Source organism: Callorhinus ursinus, unplaced genomic scaffold (assembly GCF_003265705.2).
Source record: "Callorhinus ursinus isolate GAN/ISIS: 27379988/994484 unplaced genomic scaffold, GSC_fseal_2.0 scaffold68, whole genome shotgun sequence".
Classification (NCBI taxonomy): Eukaryota; Metazoa; Chordata; class Mammalia; order Carnivora; family Otariidae; genus Callorhinus; species Callorhinus ursinus.
This window is the reverse complement of record NW_027397130.1, coordinates 1,874,579-1,900,570: the sequence shown is the minus strand read 5'-3', so window position 1 is coordinate 1,900,570 and position 25,992 is coordinate 1,874,579. Positions and strand designations below refer to the sequence as shown.

Genomic DNA, 25,992 nt, shown 5'->3' with positions numbered 1-25,992 from the left:
TTGCTTGCAGGAATTTACAGCTTTGCCCGTGTGGGTCTGGACAAGCCATACTCTCCTCCTGACAGACTGCTGCACGTTCACTGTGAAGAGAGGCTGCGCTGCACATGGCAAGGTTGCCTGACACAGAGGGAGCATTCCTCTCATTTAAGAAAAGGATGGCTCAGTCTCTGTGTTCCTATTTCTTAGGTTTGCATAAAGAAACATCTGGAGAATCAATAAGAAACTAACAAAGCACTTACAGTAGTGGTGAAGGGGGACTTTCACTTGCACTTTATTTAACGTTTGTTTTCATTTTATAACCAGATGTCACTTTGCCATATTTAGGTATAATCATGCCGACTCTGCAGCCCCTGCAGGGACGGAGGGGCGACGCCGCCTTCTCCATCTGTGCCTTTCTGTAGCATTTTGATTTTTGAACTTTTAAATATATTTACAAATTTTGGAACGTGTGAAAAAGTAGTTTGAAGGTATAAAAGCATCCATATGTGCCAGTGATTTTCCCATTGATCCTGGTCATTTACAACATTCATGGTGTGTTTTCATTCCGAAGTTTACCTTTGACACAAGAGCATCTGATTGGAGAATATTTTTTTATGTTCATTTATTGTTTTAAGTCATCTCTGCACCCAACGTGGGGCTTGAACTCATGACCCTGAGATGAAGGGTCATGGGCTTCTCAGACTTCGCTGGCCAGGCGTCCTGTATATTTAAGTATCTTCTTAGTCCGTCGCGCCAGGGCCTCAGGCGTGCAGAGGGACGTGAACGCGCCAGTGAACGTGCTGCAGAATTTGTGAGGGGCTGTGAGCTCTTGTGACCAGTAAGCAGAAATCCTGCCCTGGTCTTGTTTTCTCAGGCACTGCTGGTTTCATGACCTCGCACTGTTGCTAAAACGGTGTGTGCACATCCCGACACTGTCCCGCCGTCTCTGAGGGCACCCGTCACTCTGGCAACAGCCACCCTGCAGCCCGCTCTGGGTCTTCCTTTTCTCTCATTGAGGACTGAACTCTGGGACCCACGTGGATGGGAAGTTGACGTTCTGTGTGTGAGTTTCTCCGAGTTCAGGTCGTGATCAGGCAGGTCATGAGCGGCGGTGTCCACTGGTGCTCAGGACGGTCCTGCCGACGTCCTGCACCCTCCTCCACCCCCCGCCGCCCGTAACAGACTGTCGTGTGCATGCAGGAGAAGGAAGTGCGCTTTGCCAGATTATTGGCACCTGCCTGGCCTCGTAAATCAGCCTCGAGGAAACCATCCCTCCTGCTCTCTGCTCCGTCCTGGTATCTGTCTGCACACCGCGTCTTCGGTTGCTGCCACAGTGAAATGTGTGCTCCCTTCCTCCCCTGCTTGCTCTGCTTCTCTTCCTCACTTCCCTGTCCCTCCTTCTGAAAGCACAATTCCCTGAAATCCCGAGAGAGAAGAACCAGAGCTGTAGCAAGAACTGAAAGCACGTCAGAGGTGGTTTTACAAGTGGTGGGACAGTGGCGTGTTTACAAAAATACACTTTGTGTCCATGCCCTTGCTTCTCCTCCAGCCTTAATATGTCACACCTGCAGCCGGATCTGGGGGGCGCAGCTGCTTCGGAGGCTCCTTGGCTGCCAGAGCCCCCCAGGCTCCAGGCGAGGCTTTCCACTGAGCCCGTGACAAGTGTGTGTCTGTGCGTTACATTTCTGTGCCTTTGTAGTCGAAAGGCTTGGTGTTTCCCTCCTTCTGATGAGGCACTTGGCCAGGGTACGTGTGTCCCAGGTCCCTGCCTGCGGTGTGGACGGAGGGCAGGGGTGGGACAGCCGAGTTGGTGAAAGTCTGAGCAAGCTCTAAGCCAATTGGTAAGCGAGTCCGGCTGAGGCCTGAAAAGGGCAGGCAGACCCGCGAAGAGATGGTGCGTGACCCCCTCATCAGAGGAGGCTCCACACTTGAGGGCACCCTGACGCACACGCCTCGGGTCAGAATGAGTGGGGCGTGAATTAGTGGCACCGAGTTACTCTTTGCTGAGGCGCACTGGAGGGCTTCACTGTAAATGTGTAGGCCTTGATCTGACTTGTCAAACCTCTGGTTTAAGAAGGGGCCTTTGTTCTCAGAATCGGGCACCGGGCCGGTGTTCCCAAGGGCGTCGGCGCTGCTCCCTCCCAGTCCCCTTTGGACGGCATCTCTACAGAGAGGACATCGTGTTGCTACCTTCTTAGATATTCTGTCACCGCCTGAGCTCAGAGCAGGGCGTCCCCACGGGATTACTTGGAAACTCGCGCTTAATTGGCTTCCTGGCTCTTCGGGAATCAGCCTGCTCACCTGAGTCCCCAGCACCCATGCTTCCTGACCAGCCACCAGTGCCCCACCCTGGTTAGCTCCCACTTACACAGCAGGGTCGGTGGCCGCCCTATTGGTTTACTGGTGCGAGGAAGAAACACCGAATTATCAGCGCCCCCAAGAAGCAGGCCGTGTGGAGGAGGTCGGGGCGGGGTGGGGGGAGGCTCTGCCTGCAGAGTTGGGAGGGGGCTGCGCGCAAGAGACAGCCCCACGCCCATGGAGAGGGAGCATGCAGCCCTTCTCCCTTGGTTGTTGGACGCTCACTTCTTCTTTAATGGCCTTTGTCCTCTGGTGGGAGCAGGTGAAATTCATTGTCTCCGTGGACATGCTATCCCAAATGCTACTAACCAGTTTTTCTGGACGTTAGTCCAGAAGCCCGTGTAACATCATGCCCGTGTTCCAAGGGTCACTCCCTCCAAGAAGAAGAGCGTCCAGGATGCGGGTCGCTCTCAGATGCTCTTGCGTATGCTATGTGTTTACCTTCAACCCCACGAGTTGAGCACAGAGCTCTACACTGGGGTCCCAACAGCTAGCAAGAGGGGCAGCCTGGCGCGAGACCTAGCTCCTTGCTTCCAGTTCTGCCTTTTCCTGTGCTCTGTGCAAACAGAAACCTTCCTCTCGGCACTATGCAGCATACCTGAACCCTGAGTGTCCAGGGCATGATCATCTGAGCCCCTTGAAGAACCAGCACTTTCAAAATGCCCCCAAACCCGCCAGCCTGGTGTGACATCAGGGCTTCTGGTAACACAGCCACCGCCTCCAAGCCAGGCTCCCTTCTCCAGGATTCCCACTCCTTAGCCCTGGGCACCTGTTCCCCGTCCTCCAGGGCCCCGTCCTCCGTGGTCCACAGCACCCTCCTCCCGCCCTGTGCCCTTGGGTTCCCACCCAACATGAGTGTGACTTCTGATCTAGAAGGTTGTCTTGGATCCTGCTCTGCTCTTTGGAGTGTGTACGTGGAAATTCCTCCTGATGGCTCTGCTTGTGTCTCAGAGGCGCCCCAAACACATTGGCCCCCAAATAGAACTCCTCCTTCTCTGAGGGCCTGTGACCGGCACCCCAGCTCTTTAGTGACCTTGCCAAGCAGTTGGGCCACCCCGCCACCCCGATCCTGCGAGAACAGTCTCCGTCTCCCGTCTCCAGGGTCATCCCCATCCCCTCTGCCCTTGCTGCACGCGCCGCCCCCTTCCGGTCCGGTTCATCCTCCGCTGCAGTCCTGCAGACCCACTGCCTTGACCCTCCCAGGTTCCAGCCCCTGCAGGCCTCCTCGGGGCCTCCATGCAGCATCCGAAGCCTTGTGCCATCTGCATCCCACATCCCGCAGGATAGGCTTGCCTTCCCCTCCATCCCGACTCTGCAGAAAATCCCAGCTGTCCCTCAGAGTAGGCACCCCCCTCCTTTCCCTGAGCCCCCACATCCCCAGGGTCTCCTCGCCATGCCATCACGTGCACACAGTTGTTTCCTCCAGAAACCGTGAGCAGGGTGTGGGTCATGTCTCTGTGTCCAGAACTGAGCTGGTGCCTGGTACCAGCAGGTCCTTGAGCGTATGCTGAGCTCATGAACCAAGAGCTGTGCAGGTGCGTGCCAGTGTGTGCTGGTGCATGCAGGGCGTGCAGGTGCGTGCAGGTGTGTGCAGGTGCGTGCCAGTGTGTAATGGTGCATTCAGGGCGTGCAGGTGCATGCCAGTGTGTGCTGGTGCACGCAGGGCGTGCAGGTGTGTCCAGGTGCGTGCCAGTGTGTGCTGGTGCATGCAGGGTGTGCAGGTGCGTGCCGGTGTGTGCAGGTGTGTCAGGTGCGTGCAGGTGTGTGCTGGTGCGTGCCGGTGTGTACTGGTGCATGTAGGGCGTGCAGGTTTGTCCAGGTGCGTGCAAGTGTGTGCTGGTGCGTGCAGGGCGTGCAGGTGTGTCCAGATGTGTGCAGGGTGTGCAGGTACATGCCGGTGTGTGCTGGTGCATGCAGGGCGTGCACGTGTGTCCAGGTGCGTGCAGGTGTGTGCTGGCGCGTGCCAGTGTGTGTAGGTGTGTGCGTGTGGGTTTGTGCAGGGCGTGCAGGTGTGTCCAGGTGCGTGTGGGTGTGTGCAGGGCGTGCATTTGTGTCCACATGCATGCAGGTGCGTGCCAGTGTGTGCTGGTGAATGCAGGACGTGCACGTGTGTCCAGATGCATGCAGGTGTGTGCTGGTGCGTACAGGTGTGTCCAGATGCGTGCAGGTGCAGCACAGCCTGGAGAGTTGGGAAGAGCTGCACACCTGACAGTTCACTTATGCTTCCCACCTCAGGGCTCTGCCTTTGGGGTAAGGAGTTGGACCTCTACTCCGGGAAGCACTGTTGAAACGTGTGGCACAAATGGCTCACAACGATTTTACTCACACTGATTATCCTTTTCCAGGCTTTCATAAGTCTAAGCAAAATCCTAAGGAAAGCTTCGGCAGGGGCTGGGGTCTGCAGAAACCAGGGAGGGTTTCGAGTGTTGGGTGCATCCCACCTCGGAGGACAGGAGGAAGGGAACGTGGGAAGGGAGGGTCTGGGCTTGGGCCACAGAGATGAAGGGGCGGCCCCTCCCGGCAGGTACCGGAGGTGTCCAGGGAATGTCTTGGAGCTGCTGTACTCCTGAGCACATGTGAGGTGCCGGCCCTTCTCCCACAGCCGAGGAGGGTGTGTCTGCAAGCGGCCATTCTGGCTGTTCTTCCACACGAACACTGGACTTGAGGAAATCACGAAGGCATGAGACATTCACTGCACCTTCATTATTCACACATCCCAGGAAGCAGGGAGCCCTTCCAGGTAGCTGCACTCACGGTTTCTCCCTGTCTCTTTCTCTCCCCAGTCGTGCCAAGCTGACCTGGTGAAGGACAACGGTCACAAATACTTCCTGTCGGTCTTGGCAGACCCTTACATGCCAGTAAGAGGACCCTCTCTTCTCCTTGGACAGTCTCAGATCTGTGTCGCTTGTCTCTGCTCACATGTCACGCTCTGGGGTTCCTGTGGCGAGGGGCTCCCTGCGGGCGGAGGGCCACGTCAGGGTGTGGGCAAGCGGTGTGCCTTTGCCTTAGAGCACCTGATTTCAGAGCTGTTTCCTTTCTGTGTCTGAGCAGGTTAGTTTGGTTGTTTACATTCATCTGTCTCCCTGGCATGTGTTTGCAATAGAGTAGAATCCACTCTCTCTCACATCCTGTCCACGGAATCAGATTAATGAGCGCTTGCACGTCTGTGATACGACAGCTCACATGCCTAGTGAAGGTTCTGGAACATGACAGGTTGCCGATGTGCCTTATGAATCAGGAAGTGGGGGGAGGAAAGAAGAGAGTGAACCTTTAAGTTTCAAATTTTTTTCTTTTATTAAAATGCTTCAACAATAGTAATTTATGAACAGCATTTACAGCGACTCGTACAAATATGTTGTAATTAATCCCTAGGTTCCCTCCCTGCAGCTCCTAGCATGGCAGAGAGAACAAAACAGACATCCTGAGTCGCTCCTTGATATAACTGAGTTTTGCCAGCATATTTAAGGCGTAAGAGCTCATTTTCACAGTCCTGGTGTTCTAAACTAAATGCCGATTACTGAAGAAAAACCAGAAGACATTAAAAACAGGATTGTTACATAAAAGGCAAATAGTACCCACATGTTTTAACCTAAGTGCAATAAGGGAGCGTCATCCTAGGCAGCAAAAGTTGACACTTCACAAGAGGCTTGGAGACAGTTGCTTCCCTTTTTTCTGGTGAGCAAGAGTACCATCGACCAAATGGAGAAGGACCCTGCACTGGTGATCGTGGCTCAGCGGCGAGCCAAGCCGGCACGGGTGGGCCCTGCTTCAGCTGCAAACACATTGATGTTTGAGCCCATAGTGAAATTCGAAAGAGACGGTTGCCAAATGCCAAAAGCTGAAGCAAGAAGTCTGAGGAGAGCCACAGCGGGAAGGGAATGCTGACCCTGGGGCTCCCCGCCCAGCAGACCCACATCCACGCCCAGGATGGCGCCTGAGCGGCAGCAGCACAAGAACAGACCCCTGCTGAAAGCCAGGAGCCTGTGAGGTGCGCCCCACCCCACCTGCGGGAAGGGCTCGGGAACATGGCTCCTGGGTGTCCACGTCCTGGCCGGGACACCAGCCTGGCTCCCCAGGGGCCTGGAAGCAAAAGCAGAACCTCCCGCCACACACTTGCACAGCCCAGAGCCTGAGAGCCTCAGCCGTAGGCGGGCGAACCAGCGGGGAGGAGAGCCAGCAGAGTTGGCAAATAGGAAATCAGCCCCGAGAACTGAAAGTAATAGAGCTCTCTGACAAAGACTGTAAAATCCATATGGGTAAGTGTGTGTGAGACGATTGAATGAAACAATTTAGTTACGTCCAGAAATACACCGTTGTATTGTTTCCTCAGAAGTACTTTAGTCCCTGTTAGAAGAAAATGATCTGTTCTTTCCTTTTTACTCATCCTCAAAAATGACCAACTAGAGGGATGCCTGGGTGGCTCATTTGGTTAAGCGTCTGCCTTCGGCTCAGGTCATGGTCCCAGGGTCCTGGGATCGAGCCCCGCATTGGGCTCCCTGCTCGGCAGGAAGCCTGCTTCTCCCTCTCCCACTCCCCCTGCTTGTGTTCCCTCTCTCGCCGTGTCTCTCTCTGTCAGATAAATCTTTAAAAAAAAAAAATGACCAACTGGATTCTCTTGGTAAATAGGCAGATTTGAGGGGGGAGAACCTGTAACAGAAGACGTAGCCACTGCCGTTCAACGCTGCGTGGATGAAGTGAACCACAGACCAGCACCATGAGTGAGAATTCGTGGAGAAGTCACCCAGGATGGAGCAAACAAAGGTGTGAAGGGGGCTCAGAGGCCTGTGAGGAGGGGTCCCGCTGCTCCCAGCCCCAGGCCAGAGTGCTCCATCAGGACGGTGAGGAAAAGCAGGACCTGAGAGCACCCACAGCTGAGAATTTTCCTGATAGGAAGAAAGGAATGAGTTTCAGTTTTAAAAAGCACGGTGAATCTTGCAAAGGCTGAATACAAACAGATCCACACAAAGACGCATCCTGATGGAAGTAGAACATCTCAGAGCAAAAGGGAAAACCTCAAAAGTAGCCAGAACGAGAAGAGGGCCTTTGCACAGGAGTGGACAGCTTCAGCGGGTGACGGACGCTGGTACTAGAGGAAACGGACTGTCACCCCAGCACCGCCCTCCACCCCCTCACGTACCGTTCGGGACACGTGGTCAGAGACTCAGAGCCCACCACATTCGGGCCCCCAGCACTGACCCTTATGAAGACCGTGCTTCGCACGGAGATTGAGCCCACAGGATCGCAGGCAGCAGCACAAGACTAAGGAGTCGGCAGACGTGTTGGCTAAGTACGCCCTGGCTGTGCAGACAGACAACAGCCGGCATGAACTTGAGGGGTTAAGGCTGGAGGAGGAAGGCTGGGATCGGCACTGTAGTGGCCTTGACGAATCTGAGGGTGAGGGCGAGAAGGATCCGTTTCAGACTCTGCTCAAGGTGCACATTAAAAACATCAGGCCCCACGGAACCATTAAAGTAGGCTTACTGGTACCCCCCTCAGGAGGGCCACGAGGGAAGGGCAGGATGAAGACCGACCCACACGACAGGAGACGAGGAAGGAGAAAGCCGGGAACTGAGGATGCAGGATCCACGCGTTTCCCGCCAGCACGCTCGGCAAGGGCAGCGTGCTTCCACAGGCTTGGGCAGGGGTGAGGGGTGAGCAGTCGGGCGCTTCCCACCAGCGGGATGGCCCCCTGCTCACGCGGGGCCGCAGCAGACGTGTCCCCTCCTGCGGCATTCGCGGCTCGGGGAACAGCCTGTGCCCGGCAGCTCCGAGCCCAAAGCCCCCAGACCCTCTTCAAAGGGCTTTTCTTGTCTGTAGGCTCCAGGCCAAAGACAGCAGAGCTGACTCTCGTGTCCACACACCAGGCTCATCGCAAAGGTTCAGAAAGGATAGCTGTGTTGTGCTTGGGGAAGTTTGGGTTTCCACCACGGGGAGAGAGCAAAACCAGGCTGACTTCTGTTTTCCAGGCTGAACACCGGACCATGACGGCCTTCATCCTCGCCGTGATTGTGAACAGCTACAACACCGGACAGGTGAGTGCCACGGCCGCCCCGCCCCCTCCGCTGCGGAGGCCTGGCCCCAGCTGCCCTCTTCCGGCTCAATGTCTGTGGGACAGTCTCCCTCAGAAGGGGGCACCCTGGGGCGCGGGGCAGGGGCCTTTGTGTAGCCCGCCGTTTGCAGGTACGTTGAAATTGGTGGGATCTGGAATGAGGAAAACTGAACGTAAGTTGCAATGTGGGCGTTTCCCTGAGCAATAAGCAACGGGGCTGTGACCCCCGCCAGCACCCCTCCCCTGCCCCGGCTTGGGGGTGACCGCCGGCTGTTGTCTGCTTTCTCACAGGAAGCCTGCCTCCAGGGAAACTTGATCGCCATCTGCCTGGAGCAGCTCAATGATCCCCACCCGCTGCTGCGCCAGTGGGTGGCCATCTGCCTGGGACGCATCTGGCAGAACTTTGACTCGGCGAGGTGGTGTGGCGTGAGGGACAGTGCGCACGAGAAACTCTGCAGCCTCCTCTCTGACCCCATCCCTGAGGTGAGCCCGCCACTGCCAGTGTGTTGAGGCCAGGGTGCCCACCGGCTGGCCAGCCCACAGCAATCTGGAGAGGGCCAGAGACCATGCCGCCACACCGCCTGGCCCCCGGGTCCCTCACTTCCTGGTGGCTCATGCGACGCCTGGTTTGGTGCTTTGCTGCCTCCCTGCACCCTGCTGCCCTATCAGGACAGGTGGTACCACTCAGGGTCAGACCCCAGCCGCCCCCTGTGGCCTGACCGTGACCTGGCCCATCTTGCAGGTGCGCTGCGCGGCAGTCTTCGCCCTTGGCACGTTTGTGGGCAACTCTGCAGAGAGGACCGACCACTCGACCACCATCGACCACAACGTGGCCATGATGCTGGCCCAGCTGATCAACGATGGGAGCCCCGTGGTCCGCAAGGTGCGTGGCCCCCAGGTCCTCAGGCAGCAGCAGAGCGCCCGGCGGCCGGTCTCACACGGTGCCCTGGGGTCTGCACCAGCAGCCCTGACCGCAGCCGCCAGCCCTCATCTCTCACTGGCGCGCACCCTTTAGAGAGCAGACCTTGAAATGTTTGTTTAACTCTCTACAAAATGCGTTTCTTCACCAGATACTCGTGTGTTTGCTTCATTTAAAGGCATTTAACAGGGCTGCGCCTCCCGGCAGCTTGTAGAATAGGCTCCTTCCTGCCTGGGAGCAACACATACACACATCCCGGAGACTCAAAAGAGCAGTAGACACCCACAGACAGACGGAAAGGTTTGTGTAGTGTACTCCCCTCCCCGCCCCCGTGTTTGTCAGCGGTTCAACGGAACACTTTTTCTAAAGTTGAAAACTTGTACTTGTCTGTTTAGATGTAGAAATACCATGGATTTCCGTCCAAGGCCTCACGCCTCTGTGGGAAGTTGGCCCGGCACAGCTAGATGCCCGCTTCTCCCCCGGGAGAGGCACCACTGGGGACCCGCGTGGTTTACTGGTGAACTTGGAAGGCTGCCCGTGCAGCAGAGGTGGTTTTCCCGAGGGTGGCACGCGTTCACACGGCACCGAGCAGCTGGGGGCTGAGACCACCGCAGCAGGGAGAGGGAGGCTGGGCATGGCCTGGGGCCACTGGCTCATTTGGACCCCACTGGTTTTCCTGGGAGGGATGCAATCTGGGCACATCCATGTCAGCCGGACTTGACACACAGGAGGACTCCTTCTCTCTCATGTTCCCTTCAGGGGCTGCTGAGCCCGTTGCTCATGTGCCCGATTAGCTAGCGCCCCATCGGGACTGCGACACGAGACCCTGGCATCAGGCCCATTTTACTGGCCCACACTTTCTCAATCACAGGCTCCTCTCCTGCCGCCCACCAGCAGAGTGCCTCTACTCGGAGCCACTGATCATAACAGCACAGTAGTCGTTCCTTTAATTGTCCATTAAAATCTCTTAAAGAAAGAAAGCTTTATTCCTTCTTTCCAGAAAATCCTAAAAATAACAAAGAACATTAATAAAAATTGGAAAACTGTCCCTCTCAGTTTCCAGTATCTGGACGGTGGCCAGTGAAGCTGTGGGGACGCCTGGGCCTGCTGTGCTCTCGAGCACATCCCCAAGTGCCTTGATGCAGCCCCTGGCGTCCCGGTCCTGGCTGAACACCATTCGCTGTCCCACGTGTAGCCAGGTCTCTCCTGAGGGCACACTGCTGTCTGCCTCGCCTGGGGGGCTGCACGCTGGAGCTGCATCCCAGGGGCGTGGCCGCACATCTGAGCCCATCCCGCGACAGGGGGCGTGCCCCATCTGGAGGCGGAGAACAGCTCTTCTTCCCACGTGCTCCTCCATCCTGGGCTCAGCATGCAAGCTCTTGCATCCCAGGCCCTGGCGCATAGAGTGGAAGATGAGCCTGCCTTCAAGGGGCAGACATGGGAACCAGCAATGATGCTAAAGCACCCATAAATATGCAGGACCTCAGAGGTGGGCACAGAGCTCTCCAGAACAGGTCAGAGTGGCACCTACCCTGCCTCGTTGGGGAAGAGGGGTCAGGAAGGCTTCCACAGGTGGGAGCTTGTTCCTGAGCAGCCAGGAGCCAGGGAGGTAGGGACAGGGAGAGCAGGTAGGGTAGGCGGAACATGTGCAAAGGTCCAGGGGTATGAAGGCCCATGGTGTGCCCAGGGGCTGCCCGCCATTTGAGTGGCAGTGGCAGCGAGCAGCAGGAGGGGCAGCGAGGGGATGAGGGGGCGGGCAGTGGCTTATCGTCATGGGGTTCTGCACATGGTGAAGGGCCCTGCAGTGAGGGGGTTAGCCGGACTCCCCTCACAGCGCCAAAGTACTTCATTCTTCCAGCAAATGCTTGAGTGCCATGCTCCAGGTGCTGGGGGAGGCCTTGGGACCCTGCCCTGCTTTCAGGGAGACAGACAGCCCCAGCAGGCCTATTAAATAAGTCAATGGGGTGATGTTTGCTATGGGAACATGGGGCACAGAGGTTTAGGGGAGGAGGGTAGCAGTTGCAGAAACGATGCCTTCTGAGCAGGGTGGGCAGGGAAGGCCTTGGGGAGGAGGTGACGCCTGCTCTGAGACAGGGACGCTTCACCGTCTGCAGGACCCCAGCGCCCATGGCAGCTTGGTTTTCTCTTTGTCCAGAGCCACATGGTGGGATTGGCGTGGCGCGTGGCACCCTGAGGGAGCGGGGGTCCAGCCTGCTGGTCCAGGAGACCCCACTCCGAGGCCCTGGTCAGGGTCGCCGGCTATGACCGCAGCTAGGGCACTGGTCACATGGGCAGCCAGCCGCTTGTATTTTCCAGCTTGCAGCGCAGGAGAGAAACAGGGCTATGTGGCGGGATTTTCATAAAGTCCCATGTATTCGATATGGGAGAGATGACCTCCATTTACTTGTTACAGTGCGTATCGTTGATGAGGCAATACGATAGCAGAGCGTGACCACATTTCATGAGCTTACTTGATAAAATCAAAGTCCGCGTGTAGACGCCAGCCTCCCAGATCCCTCTGGAGGTGAACCTGTCTGTGAAGGACAAAGTGCAGCGTGCCCAGTCTGCCAGTGTCCACCTCCTCAGAAGGGCCAGGCAGGGGTGCAAGTATGTTACCAGTCCAACCCCGCATCCACGCTCCCAGCTTCCTCGCCACCATCCACCTTAGCAGCCCTGTGCTTTTAGTTGTGTTTGTGGTTAGTAACCACAGCCCCGCAGAGGACCAGCCCCCGGCGTCCACCTCCCTTACCCGCACATGTGACCCAGAGCAAGACTGACGGAAAGCATCAGAGGCTCTTTCCCCATCGGCACCCCAGGACCTGGGTCCCTGGTGCAGATGAAGGGGGACAAGCTGCCCAGGCCAGAGCACCTTTGCCTGGAGGCGAGCCTGGAGGGTGCACACGTTGGAGCGAACATGCTCCCCTCAACACTACTCTGTCTTGCCATAGTTATGAGGCTGAGTCTGAGACTCCGTGACCACGGGCCACCAGATGTCAGCCAGTAATTTGTTGTTGGAAACATGCAGCAGGGACAGCCCTTGGGGGAGGAAGCAAGGAGGAGGCAGCCAGCACACAGAGGCTGCAGGGAGGACCCTGGGAAGACGCATGGTCCGACCTTCCACACAACCAAATGAGCATTAGCCAGACTCCCCTTGGGGCAGTGCATGTGCCCAGGCGTGATGTCCCTGAATCCTATGACAACTTGGTGAAGTGAACCCCGTGCTAAAGATTAGAATGGCAAAGATTGAAGGGAGGGGCTCTGTTCATTTGGCGCCTTCTTGTTAGGCACCTGTGTGCTGGGCCTTGGGTCACCAGGCTGTGACGACCCAGCCAGGAACTGAACCTGGCCTTGTCCCGAGAGCACTTGCAGGTGGTACAGGCTGAAGACTGAACAGACCCACGTGTGATGTGGCAGGGGGCAGCAATGCTCTGAGGGAGGAAAACAGGGTGAAGGTGGAGTGTGTCTGTGGGGGGACCCCTGGATGAATGTGGGGCACTCAGGGAGACGTCTGAGCAGAGGCCTGAAGGAAACACGGGGTGGGCTGGGGACACTTGGGGAGGCCTTTCCAGGCCAAGGGAACAGCAAGTACTCAGGCCCAGAGCAGGCGTGGTGGCTCCTTCAAGGGTCTGTGCTAGATTGAGGGTGGTGGACACAAGGGGCAGGGAGCAGCCAGGACCCAGGCGGGCAAGGCCTTGTTTTGTTCTGCATGTGAGCAGAAGGCAGGAGGTTGGGAAGAAGATGGGACTGACCCTGCCATATGAGGCTGAGAAGTGCTGCTGGCCAGGGGGGCTGGGCCACGTGCCTCGGGGATGCCGGGGGGCTGGGCCACGTGCCTCGGACGTGCCGGGGGGCTGGGCCACGTGCCTTGGGGGAGGCCGGGAGGCTGGGCCACGTGCCTCAAGGATGCCGGGGGGGCTGGGCCACGTGTCTCGGGAGCGCCAGGGGGCTGGGCCACGTGTCTCGGGGGCACCAGGGGGCTGGGCCACATGTCTCGGGGTGCCAGGGTGCCCATGTTGAACTGCTTCCCAAAGCTGAGAATGCACCTGGCCTCTGCCCCAGCTTGTGCGTCCTAGCCAGAACTACCCCCGCATTTGCATTTTTGTGGTCACACACTCTAGGAGCCCAGGGCCAGCAGCAGCTGCCACCCCAGCAGGATGTGCTTGGTCCAGAGCCACTGGGTGTGGGCAGTGCATTCAGTGTTTCACCTTTGATGGCGTTCCCTGCATCAGAGGGTCCGGGACCTGAGTGCGAGTTAATGTTCCAGGGCCCAGCAAGGGCTTTTCTCACCCCACATCAGAGTGAAGGGGAGAGTCGGTGCTCCTAGAAAGACAGTACAGCCTGCTTGTTTGCTGGAGGGGGCAGTGGGCAGCCCCACGGGGCATGTGCTCTGGTTTGCAGGGGGAGTGGGCAGGCATGTAGGCGCCGCAGTGAGGGCCAGATGGGGTGTCCACAGTGGGCATGAGAAGGCTCACAGGAGGTCAGTGCCGTCAGACTCTGGGCAGATTGGGTGGGAGGTGGGTTGGGGCTTCACAGTTCTGTGGGCATGAGCCGAGGAATCCATAGTAGGGGGCTGAAAGGGAAGGGGTGGTGCCAGCAGGCAACACTGAGTTTGGGGTCATGGGAGCGCCGAGCAGAGATGCTCTGCTGGTGCTGGAAGGGCCAGCTTGGAGCTTAAAGAGAGGGGACGCAGGGGGTGGGTTTGGGAGCAGTGCCGTGCACAGACGTGACAGAAGTAAGTGAAGGGCTGTGTGGGGTTGAGGCAGGAGAGACCCATGCAGGAGAGGAGGGGGCAGAGCTGGGCACCCGGGCAGACCCCCCCAGCGTGGGGCTGCAAGGATTCACGTGCAAGCCAGGGGTCCCCAGGCAGTCATGCAACAAGCCTACTGCGCTCATCTTCTCAGGCAGTCAGGCCTGAGGATCATGTAGAACATCCTTGCCTTTTAGGGACTGGAAACTAATTTATCTTTGCAAGTTTTGTATTTAATAAAAAGAGCATGCCCTGGCTTGTCAGATATGTTCTGCTTTAATATGCCCGGAATTCAAATGGCTCACCCAACGGCAGGATCCAGTCAACACATATCTCAGCCTGGGTCCCAGGATCAATCCGCCCTTCCCCTTGGAGGGTGTCATTCACACCTGTGTCCTAAGGACACCTGCTCTGTGCTGCTCATGTCTAGCGATCCCGCCCCCATGGCTTGTCCAGAAGCTCCTACTCCCTCTGGACACTCCCAAGCACATCCCTGGAAGGACGAGTCCCCGCTGCCAACACTGTGCAGAGTTTGTCTTAACCTTTCTTTTTTCTATGGTGACTCGAGCACTCGGCATGAACTCTCAGCCTCGCTGCTTTTCCGCAGTCCTCTGCCAGCCGCCAGTAAGTGTTATTGTCCTTGTCCCTCTTGGCAGGAACTGGTGGTGGCTCTGAGTCATCTCGTCGTTCAGTACGAAAGCAATTTCTGCACGGTGGCCTTGCAGTTCATGGAGGAGGAGAAGAACTACCCCCTGCCTTCTCCGGCGACCACAGGTATGGCGTCGAAGCTCGGGGAGCCTGTGCAGACCCTGGGTCAGGACCACAGCTGCCCTCCCCTGTGCTGGGGCCTGAGCTCGCTGCCCGCTCCGAGTGGCCCCTGTGACTCCCATCCTGCCAGGCACTTAGCAGAATAGAAAGGGTAGCAAGAGGAGGCACACTAATTCTCTTGACTCTTTTCCTTCCTTTTTACCATTTTTGGAAATAAAATTCATGGCGATATTGAGGAGAGCAGAACGTGTGCCGTGGGAGCTCACGGAAACGTAGGTCAACTCTTCCTGTGATGAGCTGTTGCCAGTTTCCTGTTCATGAGTCACGTTAGGCAGCTCCTTTTCTCCCATTTGTCCTTTGTGCTGGATTTCTATTTCTTCATGTTGGGCTGCCCCCTCCCCCAGAGCGCAGCTTCTCTGCAGGAAGGAGGGCTCCTGATCAATAACAAAAGCATTACTGCTTTTAGGACATCAGGGAAGGGGAATGAAAATGAACTTGCTCGGTGGAAACAGCTGGTGTGCCGGAGGAGGGCAGGGGCATCAGGGGGAGGGCCTGAGGCCCCGACCAGCCTCTACTCTGCTGTTGTCTGTAGGGCAGCTGCCTGCGCCCGAGTCACAGAGCGCCTGGCGCTGCCCTCAGGGCGGCCCCGGTCGCCAGTCGTGCTCTGAAAGGTCTGTTAGGACGGCGTCCCGCACAACAGCAAGCGTGGGCTCTGGTCATCTGCTCCGTACACCTCCCCTCCCCGCCAGGCGTGCCCGTGTCCAGCTTTGTCTGGCCGACCCGACACTCGTGCATCAGAGGCCCTCACTGAGTGATGGGCCTGCCGATGGTGTTCACGCCAGTCCGGGTGGGAGCTCCTGTCCCCTGCTATTGCAACCCTCCCCGAAGGCCGCCATTAACTCTTTCTTCTTTTCCCAGAGGGTGGGAGTTTGACCCCAGTGCGGGACAGCCCGTGCACCCCCAGACTCCGCTCCGTGAGTTCCTATGGAAACATTCGTGCCGTCACCACCGCCAGAAGCTTGAACAAATCCTTGCAGAATCTGAGCTTGACAGAAGAATGTAAGATGCTGGAAATCGGGTCCTCGGGTCGGGGCAGTCGTGGGTGTAATTTTCTGAAACTTTACTTACACCGGGACCCCCCCCCCCTCCCTGCCCTGACCGCATGTCCCGCTGTGCCATCTGCTGGCGCTGGGGTCTCACCGTGGTGCAGGCGCGGCCGCAGAGGCGGCCAGGGTGGGGGCACTGCATGGGAGGCGCACGTCTCGTGCGGGCGCCCGTGCTGACGTGCCCCCTCCGCCCTCTCCGGGCCAGCGGGCAGCGCAGTGGCCTTCTCCCCCGGCAACCTCAGCACGAGCAGCAGTGCGAGCAGCACCCTGGGCAGCCCCGAGAACGAGGAGTACATCCTGTCCTTTGAGACCATCGACAAGATGCGCCGCGTCAGCTCCTACTCTGCCCTCAACTCCCTCATCGGTGAGTGCCGCGCCTGGTTCCCGCCTGCCCCGCCCGCCGCGGCACCCAGGGCTCGCCCGCCGTGCGCGCCAGGCCACGGGACGCGGGGACCATCCTAGTCGGACAGCAAGCGTTAACTGGAGTGTGGAGGTGCGGGGTATGTGTGCTGCAGGCAACCGGAAGTTCCAGGCCCTTTCACTTCGCTCTGATGATATGTACGGGCCGTTGTGGGCCGGTGCGGGAAAGCTGCCAGAAGCTTCTGTGTGCCGTAGCCCGGTGGCTGTCCCTGGGGTCATCTGCCCCAGGAGAGCCCCCGTCTGACCCAGCCCGGCGGGCCTGTCCCGCTCCGACCGCCCAGCGTGGCTTCCCAGGCCTCAGCTAGAGTTTTAGTTAATGTTGAGAAACGCTCTACATGTAAAAACGTAGGGACGCTAATGTCATGCCCCTCCACGTGTGTTTTGTTCCTGACTTAAGGAATCACAAATAGAGCCGGATCCCCAGAGCTTGTCCACGGCGTCCACGCTCATTTACTGTCCGTGAGCCCCCAAAGCACGGGTGCCCCTCACAGGCCGCAGACTTGGGGGGAGCCCTGTCCTACGGCTCGCATCCCACGGGGTGGCTCCCTCTCGCTGCTTTCTGTGCCGGGCGCTGTTCTGCTGCTCCACCAGCCCCTCCTCGTCTTCCAGGGTTGACTTACCCACTCTGCGGGCTGAAGGCCTAACCCTGAGTCCTCCCTCCAGCCATCACAGGATTGTTCAGACCATTTCTTCCCAGGTCAGCTTCGGCACCTCACGTGGCTCTGAGATGCCCGTCTCAGTCGAATGTTCTCACTCCATGGAGCTGTGCAGTGTTCTCCTGACTTCTCCGTTGTCTCTGGACGCGGGCCCCTTGTTCTCCTGTTGCTGTTTGTGTACTTCTGCTCCTTATTCGCGATCAACCCCGCAAGACATTTGCTCGTTACCCTGGCATCTCTAAGTCCCAACTTCTGCTTTGTTGATTTCTTCATTAGGTCTGTCTGCTCTGTTCTGGTAACTCTGCTTCATTACTCCTCTTTTCTTTCACTTCTCTCCGTTGTTCGTTTTCATTTCTGGAGTTGAGAATGGAAATAGCTGGTGCGCTGGCGCTCTTCCCTGTGTCCCGACGTCAGCATTCACATCTGTGATCCCGTCTGCTGATGTCCCCTGACCCCCCCGTTCTAAGGCATCGGCTTATTTCTGTGGCGAGCCCTGTGCCCTAGACTCTCCGCACCGCGTGGTGATGGTGGCATTTCTGACTTCCGGCCGTGATCTGGAGCGGGCAGGGCCGTGGTCCCCGCGTGAACCACACCAGTCTGCCCCTCTGCTGGAGCGAGGGTCAGGACGTCTGCCATGATCCCTGCAGGTCGAGTCCATGTGGTGTCCCCTCAGGGCCTGGGTGGGCTGTGGGTTTCAGACGTGGCCGCTGTGCCCCCCGGGGTGGCAGGAACCGGAAAGGGAGCTTTGCTCACCAAACATGCCCACCCACCAAGAACTTAGCTCAAAAATACCAATGTGAATTGTCCTTCTAAACAGAAATAACATCACAGATTTGTGCGTTTGGCTGTTTGCTAAAATATCCCAGGTGCCCAGGAGGCATAGGGCTGATGCTCGGCATGAACACGGGTTCTGCTAACTCACCAGTAAAATACATTCTGAGTGTCATTTGCAAGGTGTTTGTTTTGAACTAGAACATGTTCTTTTAACATACTCAACATTGTGTATAGTGGCTAAGTTCCCAGGCTGGCCCCACAGGAGTCTCTTAAAACCCAGGTTGATATGAATCTGAATTAGTACTTCTGTGTACGTATCAACAATGAAAAAACGTGAAGTAACAGGAGAAACTCAGGGAAACAGAAATGTGCCGTGCTGACCCACCAGCCAGGTGAGCTTGGCCGCTGCACCCCCTTCCCCACCCTCCCCGCCCCAGAGTCAGGGCGACCCGCGCCTCCCACCCTCTCGCCAGAGCAGGGGTCGGCAGGCATCCTCTGCAGAAGACCAGATAGCGCACATTTTCAGCCTTGCAGGCGGCACACAAATAACCACAAGGGGGCAGGTGAACAAATGAATCGGGCCACGTTCCAGTCATCCTTTACTTAGGAACTAGAACGCAAATTTCACAAAATAGTCACAAGTCACACTTTTTTTTCCGAACCACTTAAAAAGTGTAAAAACTATTCTTACTTTGCAAGCCATATAAAAACAAGCAGGCAGTCCGTCGTTTGCCCTCAGGACCCCCGGAGCCCACGTGTAGGACACGACCTTCCTGCCCTGCGGGGTCCCGCAACGTCCCCTGCTGCTCTTTCTCAGGATGTGCAGGCTCATTCGTTCATTCAGCCACGTTCTAAGTGCCGCCAGTGTGCCCGGCTTCCAGAACACGCCGCCATGGAAGAAGTAAGCACAGAAACGCCACAGACCTTGAAGCCGGTTGCCACACCGGGCATCTCCACTCCCGCCCCACCTTCACTGTGGGAACCACAGTGGACTCGGGGCCTCAGCCCAGAGCCAGGTGTCGTCTGTGACTCCTCTCTGTTCCCTCACCCCTGCGTCCCGGCCTCGCTACCCAGGCCAGCATCCCCCTGCACTGGCTCCTGCAGGATTCTCCTGAGTGGCCTCCCTGTTGCCTTCCTCGGGGCCTCGTCCTGACTGCGTCCTGCCACGCGGCACACGTCCCGGTGCCTTGGAGTCCCGCCGTCCAGCACTGCCTGCATCCAAGGGTGCGAATCCGCTCTGCGGCCCCGTTCACACGCGTGGCTGGTCGTCAAGAGAAGAAATTGTTAAGATGGTCACACCAGCTTCCGAACTCGCAGAAACACGGTTTCTGTCACATGTCAGATGGAACTGGTGCGAGAAGGATTGAAGTCATGTGTCGTCAAGGGACCACTGAGAGCTTTCATCAGAAGGTCCCCGTTGTCTGCAGCACGTCGCCTTCTCTGGGGTTTAAAGACCGCGTGTGCTGGCCGAGGCAACAGCAGATTCAGGCCGCGTCACAGGGCACGTGTGGAGTTGTGCCATGCACCTGAGGTGGGACTCCCGCCTGGGACACAGCGCCGCCCTCTGATGAGTGGACACCACCTTGTCCTGGGTGCTGGCGGGGGAAGCGGGTCTCGGCGGTGCAAGGATGAAGAATGTCACCGGAGGCCACGTCAGGCCGACAGCACAGCAGCTGCCCGGGAAGAGGCAGGTACTGTCCGTCTCCAGGCCGCACGGCGCAGCCCCTCCCGCCGCTGCCCTGCCTGCAGTCTTCCTCCAGAGAGCTGGCAGCCCCATCACCCCTACCTTCTTGCTCACAGTTTCTGACTCCGGAGAAAGCTGGGTGTTATCTGTGTATCATTCAAATCTTTGAAAACTTGAGTGGAAAAGTTCTAAAATGAGCTGGAGTTGACGGAGCTGCCTCATGCATATTCCATGAGATAGCGCTGCCACCCACCGCACACGCTCGGAATGTGTCACCCACTGAGCCCCGTCGCCTGCAGCTCTCGCTTGAAGGCAGTTTTTTCTTTCATTTCAACCAAAGGACGGCCGTCTCTCTAGTCTCTCACTGAATATTGCAAAAGAGGTTTTCAAAACCATGGCAACCTAGGGATGTCCACTTATTCCCACCTTTTCCCGAAATGCCAGGCCCTCCAGCTCCCCTCCCAGCCCCCTCCCTGCTCTGTCGCTGCAGGCACTCCCCGTGGTCTCGCCTGCTCTCCGCATGTCCAGGAGCAAATTCCCCGGAAGGGACCTGGGCTTCCCTTGACCCCACCTGGATCCCCAGCACCTGAAGCGTGCCAGCCTGATGTCCGTAGGGCTGTGCCGGGACCCAGTCTCCGTAGCCCCTCACCTCTGGAACCCCACATGTCTCTGGCTCACCAGCCATCTGGCCTGACTCCCTCGTGGGCCCCCAGTAGGTCCTCCCCATCTCTGGGCCCCCGCACCCTAGGACCGGTCTCAGCACACTGCATGCCAGGACCCCCCTCAGATCTTGCCTACGTGTCTACAGACTGCCAGGCTTATCCGATGGCAGCCAAGCACAGAAGCCTCCGTGAAAACCGAACTTGCTGTCAGCTCCCGACTCAAGTCCTTGTTCCTGCAAACAGCCCTCACCTTCATCATCAGCCCTCCCGCTGCACCCACTGCTGTCCTCCTCCCTCGGGCTGGATGCTGGGCTCTGAGCGAGGCACGGACAGCCTCTCTGACCTTACTGCGTGGCCTCTCCAAACCAGCAGCGCCTGGTCCTCACTGCCGGTGACATTCTGCATTCCCATGGCGGGGAGGGAGGAGGAGGGTCCCTGACCCACCGTGATAGCACCTCGCCATCTTTATTACGAGGTTTTGGTGAAGCTGCCGTTTCTTGCTCCCCTGTGCTGCAGGCAGCCCCGCAGGCCCCTCCTGCTCTGAGCCTCACCACGTCAGAGTGCCCAGAGGTAGGGGTGGGAAGGGTGGGGAGACACAGCCCGTGCCTGTGCTGACAGCGGGGCCCATATGACGCACCCCTCCTGCCTGCCCCCGGGCCACCCTCCCACCCCAGCCTTTCAGTCACCCTGCTCCACGCCCCGGGTCCTGGGGGGCAGGGACGGTCACTCTGCTTCTTCACAGGAGTGAGTCACAGCCTGGAGGGAGTGAGGTGGGGTCATTTCTCTTCTGGGGATTCGGGAGCAGACTGCGGTGGCCGTGAGCACTCTCACCCCCAAAGCACTTGCTGGCCGCGGTCAGAGGCCTGGCCCAGGTGTGGGACGACCACACCCCTGCCCCCATTCTTCTGCAGACACCCCTACCCCATCCTGCGAAGTTCTGTGACCGTTGATGCCACCTGAGTGTCTTCCCATAGTGACGTCTCCAAGCTGGAGCTGGGCTGGGGGGGGGGGGGGAGAGTGAGGGGTCAAGCTCTCACCGGCCTGGAGCCTGCCCCCACCTGGCTGTGCGCCCAGAGCTGGGCCCAAGTTCCTGCTCAGAACCTGGGGGTTAGCGCCAGTGCCCTCAGGGCACAGAGAGGAGCAGAGGGATGGAGTTGGAGCCACGGGCACTGCCCACACCACTGGAGAAGGAGGCCTGGCAAGCAGAGCCACCTTCCCATCGGCCCCTGGCGGCCCTGCTCAGGTTGAGGCCATCTGTCCCTGTTGCATCATGACCGGCCAGGAAGTAGCATCTCCTCTCTCTCGCTCTGCCTCCCTGTGACCTCGAGAAGTCCTAACAGAGGAGGCCTTTGTGAGCCCCCAGCAGCCCTGGGGACCCCAGAGCTGCGAGCTCTGAGCACAAAGAGCAGAGGGGCCAGGAGAGTGCAGGGCCCCATCAACCAGGGGGAGGGGAGCGCGGTTGTCTCCAGAGGAGCTGCGCACGATCCCAGGGAAGGTTTTACAGCCCATTAGTTTGATTTCTCGCTGCCGGGGAACAGTGGTGAGAGAGCGAATGGCGTTGTTTTCTGACGCCACAACATCAGTTATATTTTTATGGCCATAATGCCTGATTAAAGGCCATTATTACGTGTGTCTGGTAGGGACCCTGAGGAACATGGCAGACGGGATTATGCACACAGGGTGGCTGCCCGGTCTAGACGATGCTCCAGCCTCAGGACCCTGGGGCCAGGACTGCTCATGCCTCCCGTGGGCAGAAGGACGAAGCGATGGGGGCTCCTGAAGGGGCTCCATCACCAGCGGCAGCCCAGCGACAGGGTTTCATACAGAGAGGGGTGAGGGCAGCGGCCCCAGGCTTTGGGCGCCGGTTGCTGGACAGGGTAGAGGCTCTTGGCCCACGTCAGCTCTTAGAGCATCAGCATCAGGGACCCGTGAGACCTGGGGAATGAGTGGCAAGCTCCAGCTTCTCCTTTCTCTGAGCTGCTCTGCCAGCCCCGGGGGCTTCTGAGATCCAGAGCTGGCCACAGAGCGCCGAGCAAATTTTCCTACATCTTATGCTGTTTAGAAAGTTGTAGCCGTTGCTCTGAAAAATAAATGTGAAGCCATTAGTTATGATCTTTTATTACTTTTGGTCTAGACGTGGAAATAGGTTCTCCACGCTCATGAGGAAGGAGTTGAGTGAGTGCCAGACGCAGGCGCCCTTTCCGAGCATTTAACAACCTAGAAGCCTCCCTGGCCTCCAGAGGGTTGACTCAGGCATCCTGCGGCACCCCCCGGGGGGCTCCAGCCGCCGCCGCACTCCTAAACAACCTTGCGTTGGGTTGGCAGCAGCTTTACGAGCAGGGCGGCCGAGGGCATGGCGGCCAGACTGAGGGACGGGGTAAAATGCACAGACCACTTCTCTCTGCCAGTTTCATGTTTTCACCAGCAAATACACCATTCATTGTGGCCAAAGACCCTGGCAAAAATTAGAGCCTTTTCATTCTTTGTTGATTCACAACTGTTATATCAAAGTCAAAATCTTCTGCAAAAAGCCACAACAGTAATAAAAATCAAAATTCTGTGACGGGACGGATGGTAACGGCCACCATGTCCCACACTTCCTCGGTGCGTGGCATGCCTCACCTTTACTGGCGCTGGTCTGGTGCCACCACGCCCTGTACCCCCTCCTCACGTTTACGCCAGAGGCACTGCTGAGCGAGGGTCTGGTTGGACGGTGGCTGCTCTTTGTTTGGCACACGGGTAACAAGCACCTTAGTGCTGCATCCCCACCCTCCCCGCCTCGGGTGTTGTGACAGTGTGGCAGGGGTCTGTCATCTGCAGCGCGCCCCCTTGCCGCTGTCTGTCCCATGGTGGCCACGCTTCGGGGAAGTTGAGCCCAAAACTAATGGAGGTGGGGTAAACTTTCACACAGTGGCTGTGATGAGATTGAGGGGCCTTCCCAGAGCCTCTGGGTCAGTGGTGATGAAGAGGACCCCCCCGCCCCACGCGGGGGCTGGTTCTCCTTTCCCTTCTGAGCGCACTACCTCCTTGAGAGTGACTGCCCGGTCCCTGTAGGCCATGAGCCCACAGCCCTCGTGCAGGTGACGTGGGGGCCACAACTTCGTGGGAACGGTGCTTACGTCGTGCAGGGTGCAGTTCCTGCCAGCAGGCACTCTGCCACAATGCAAAAGTGGGTTTTAGGAAATGCTCCCAGAGTTCCTCAGACTTTGGTCATAAGTCTGGATGGCTGTCCTACAGCCGTGGAGTCAGGGTCGAAGGTGTTCATCTGGTCCTGTCTCTAAGTTAAAGCGTGAGGGGAAACAGCGCACATTTCCACATGGGTCACTCACCCTGACACAGGCGTCCCTCCAAGCGAGATATCTCACCGACCAGAGTCCAGATTCGTACGGAGCCAGCCCTGGTCTCCGGAGGGGAACGCTGTCCGACCCCCAGGGCCACGAAGCCCACATGAGCCGCCGTCTGCACACACGCGGGCTCCAGAGCAGGCTGCTGATGGCACCTCCCGTCCCAGGCAGCACGGCCATACCCTTCCGCACAGTCACCGCAAGGCCAGCTCGAGAGAGACAGGGCCTCCTCCATCCCTGCGGCAGCAAGTGTGCGGCTGTGCGGGCGTGAAGCGGTGCCGCCTCCACCTCCGGAGGAGAGGCTGTGGGCTGAGGTGAGCGAAGGAGCCTGACCCTGCGCCTCGTCCAGTCTGCCTTTGATTTGAATGGTCGGGTGCAGCCCGTTCCGTGTGAACAGCCGTGTTTATGAAGAGACGCTCCATCCTCCGACAGACGTCCTCGGTGCTCTTCTCCATCCCTCACCCACGCGAGAGGGGCTGTGCTAGGAGCTGGACAGCCCAATGACCTGGGGTCGTGGCTGATTCAGGTAGTGCTCTTCATCGCTTTCTGTGGCTGAACAAGCACTTGTCAACAAACCATCCGGCTCCCCCAGATAAAAAGGATGCAGTTACATGCTGCTGTCTCCAGCTCGTCATGCCATCCCTGAGAGCAGGGCCCTCCCTGTGTCTGGCCCCCAGCTTCGCCTCAGCAGTGAGCAAGGGTGCGGCATCCACACTGCACTCCCCGCTCCTGGCCCCAGCTCACACCGCCGCTCCCCGGGCTGCCCTTCCCCTTCCTTGCCTGTGCAGACCCCGTTCCGCGGCCTCCCCTCCCAGAGGCCTGCACCTGGCCCCACCTGCCCTGTCCCCTTGGTCTCTGAGCTGCCCCGCTGTTCTCTGACTTGCACACCCAGGTCGTGGTCATGCTGCTTCTCCAAAAGCTCTGTGCATTCCTGTCACCTCCATGCCAGTCCGTTGTTTGCTCTGCTGACTTCCCTTTAAGAAAGTCTTTGCCAGGAGAACAGTCCTGCTTCCCCTCCAAAGCCCCCTGTACTCCTCTTCCATAAAGCTGTCCTGGCTCCTGACGGAAGGAATCATCTTCCTGGAGCCACCACGGCAGTAATGTTGTAGACGCGGCATTGGCCTGAATGTCAGACGGGGGCGCATTTGAATCCTTCATCCTGTGGACCCTGGGCCTCACCGTCTCTCTGTTATGCCCAGGATAGTGCCAGTGGCTGAGGTCATGAGGGTCAAATAGGGCTGAACGCCCCCGGGGAAGGCCCTCAGTGACATTCCTTCCTTCACGTCTGTGACGCACCCTGTCCAGGTTTACATCCTGTCTCATCTGCCGTGGCATCCAGCTCTGCAGACAGGACCTTGTGTAGCCTGGTGGGAACCTGGAGGGCTTGGGTCACGTCATATACCCCCTTTGCGATTTCCTGGGAACTCAGGACAGTACCATGTGTGGTGTGTGGACAAGACTCAGTGAGTCACAGCCCAGAGCACGCCCTGAATGCGAGAAGGGTGTACATGGGACTCCTATCCAACACTCGTAGCTCACGTAGGCCATGATGGCTCCTAGAAACCTAGGCGTGAAATCGAGTGGTCCTCAGGATCTAGGTAGTGCTGTCTAGCCAGCCAGAGTTTCAAGGAAGGCCAGCCTTTTCTAACTCGCTTTTCCTTCTAGAAAGATCCAGTCTCAGAAGATGAAGTCATCAAGCCTATTTACCAGCTGGGATTCCTGAATTTCTGGGCCCCTGACCAGACAACAAAATACAAGCCTCCCATAGCCCCAGCTCTTTAAAGTGTCTGTTCCCGGCAGCAGCTAGGTCTTCAGAAGCCAGCCAAGCACACACGGGCAGCTATTTTATTACTAAAACGTCCCATTTCTCTTTCCTAGGAGTTTCCTTTAACAGTGTTTACACTCAGATTTGGAGAGTCTTACTGCATCTGGCTGCAGACCCCTACCCAGATGTATCTGACTTGGCCATGAAGGTGCTCAACAGCATCGCCTACAAGGTATGTGTGACGGCATTCCCGGCAAAGCCTCCGAGTTCCTGGCCTTAGTTACGGATATTCACGCGGGGAACCCCAGGCGCAGTCAGGTCCACACCACGGTTTAGAGACTTCCAACAAGCTCTTCACAGTGCACCCTGACCTCTGTTTACGGGTAGCTTCAGTTGGGGCGCCGTCCTGCTTTGACTTAATGGTCGGTATCGGGGCACCAGGACAGTAGGTAAGGACTGCCGTTCCCCTTGTGATCTTGTCAGGGTCTGTGTGGTCTGTAGCAATGTCCCCTTTCATTCGCAATACCAGTGATTTATGGTTCCTCTCACTCACAACCGTTCTGGCTAAAGGAAACCTTAAAGAACCAGCTTTTGGTTTCGTTACTATTTCTTTGTTGCTTTTTACATTCCTTTCTATCAATACCTCTTTTTATCTTCATTACCCCCTTCCTTTTGTTTATCCTGAGTGTAACTTGCTCTTCTGATTCCAGTCTCTTCAGATGGAAGCTAAGGTCATTGCCTTTGCCTGAAAGCTTGTGATG

The 25,992-nt window shown here is 57.7% G+C and overlaps 1 protein-coding gene across 3 annotated transcripts in view; it reads left to right on the top strand.

Annotated features, from left to right (window-relative positions):
- Positions 1–25,992, top strand: part of RPTOR (regulatory associated protein of MTOR complex 1) — a 341,577-nt gene that overhangs the window by 270,009 nt on the left and 45,576 nt on the right. For 2 of the 3 annotated variants that reach the window (XM_073885974.1, XM_025859593.2), the window contains exons 14-21: positions 5,121–5,195; positions 8,304–8,369; positions 8,678–8,869; positions 9,129–9,269; positions 14,709–14,826; positions 15,739–15,879; positions 16,132–16,290; positions 25,345–25,463. In XM_073885974.1, the coding sequence (XP_073742075.1) occupies positions 5,121–5,195; positions 8,304–8,369; positions 8,678–8,869; positions 9,129–9,269; positions 14,709–14,826; positions 15,739–15,879; positions 16,132–16,290; positions 25,345–25,463 (1,011 nt within the window). The remainder of the gene's footprint in view (positions 1–5,120; positions 5,196–8,303; positions 8,370–8,677; positions 8,870–9,128; positions 9,270–14,708; positions 14,827–15,738; positions 15,880–16,131; positions 16,291–25,344; positions 25,464–25,992) is intronic. The other variant, XM_025859594.2, reaches the window with a different exon arrangement.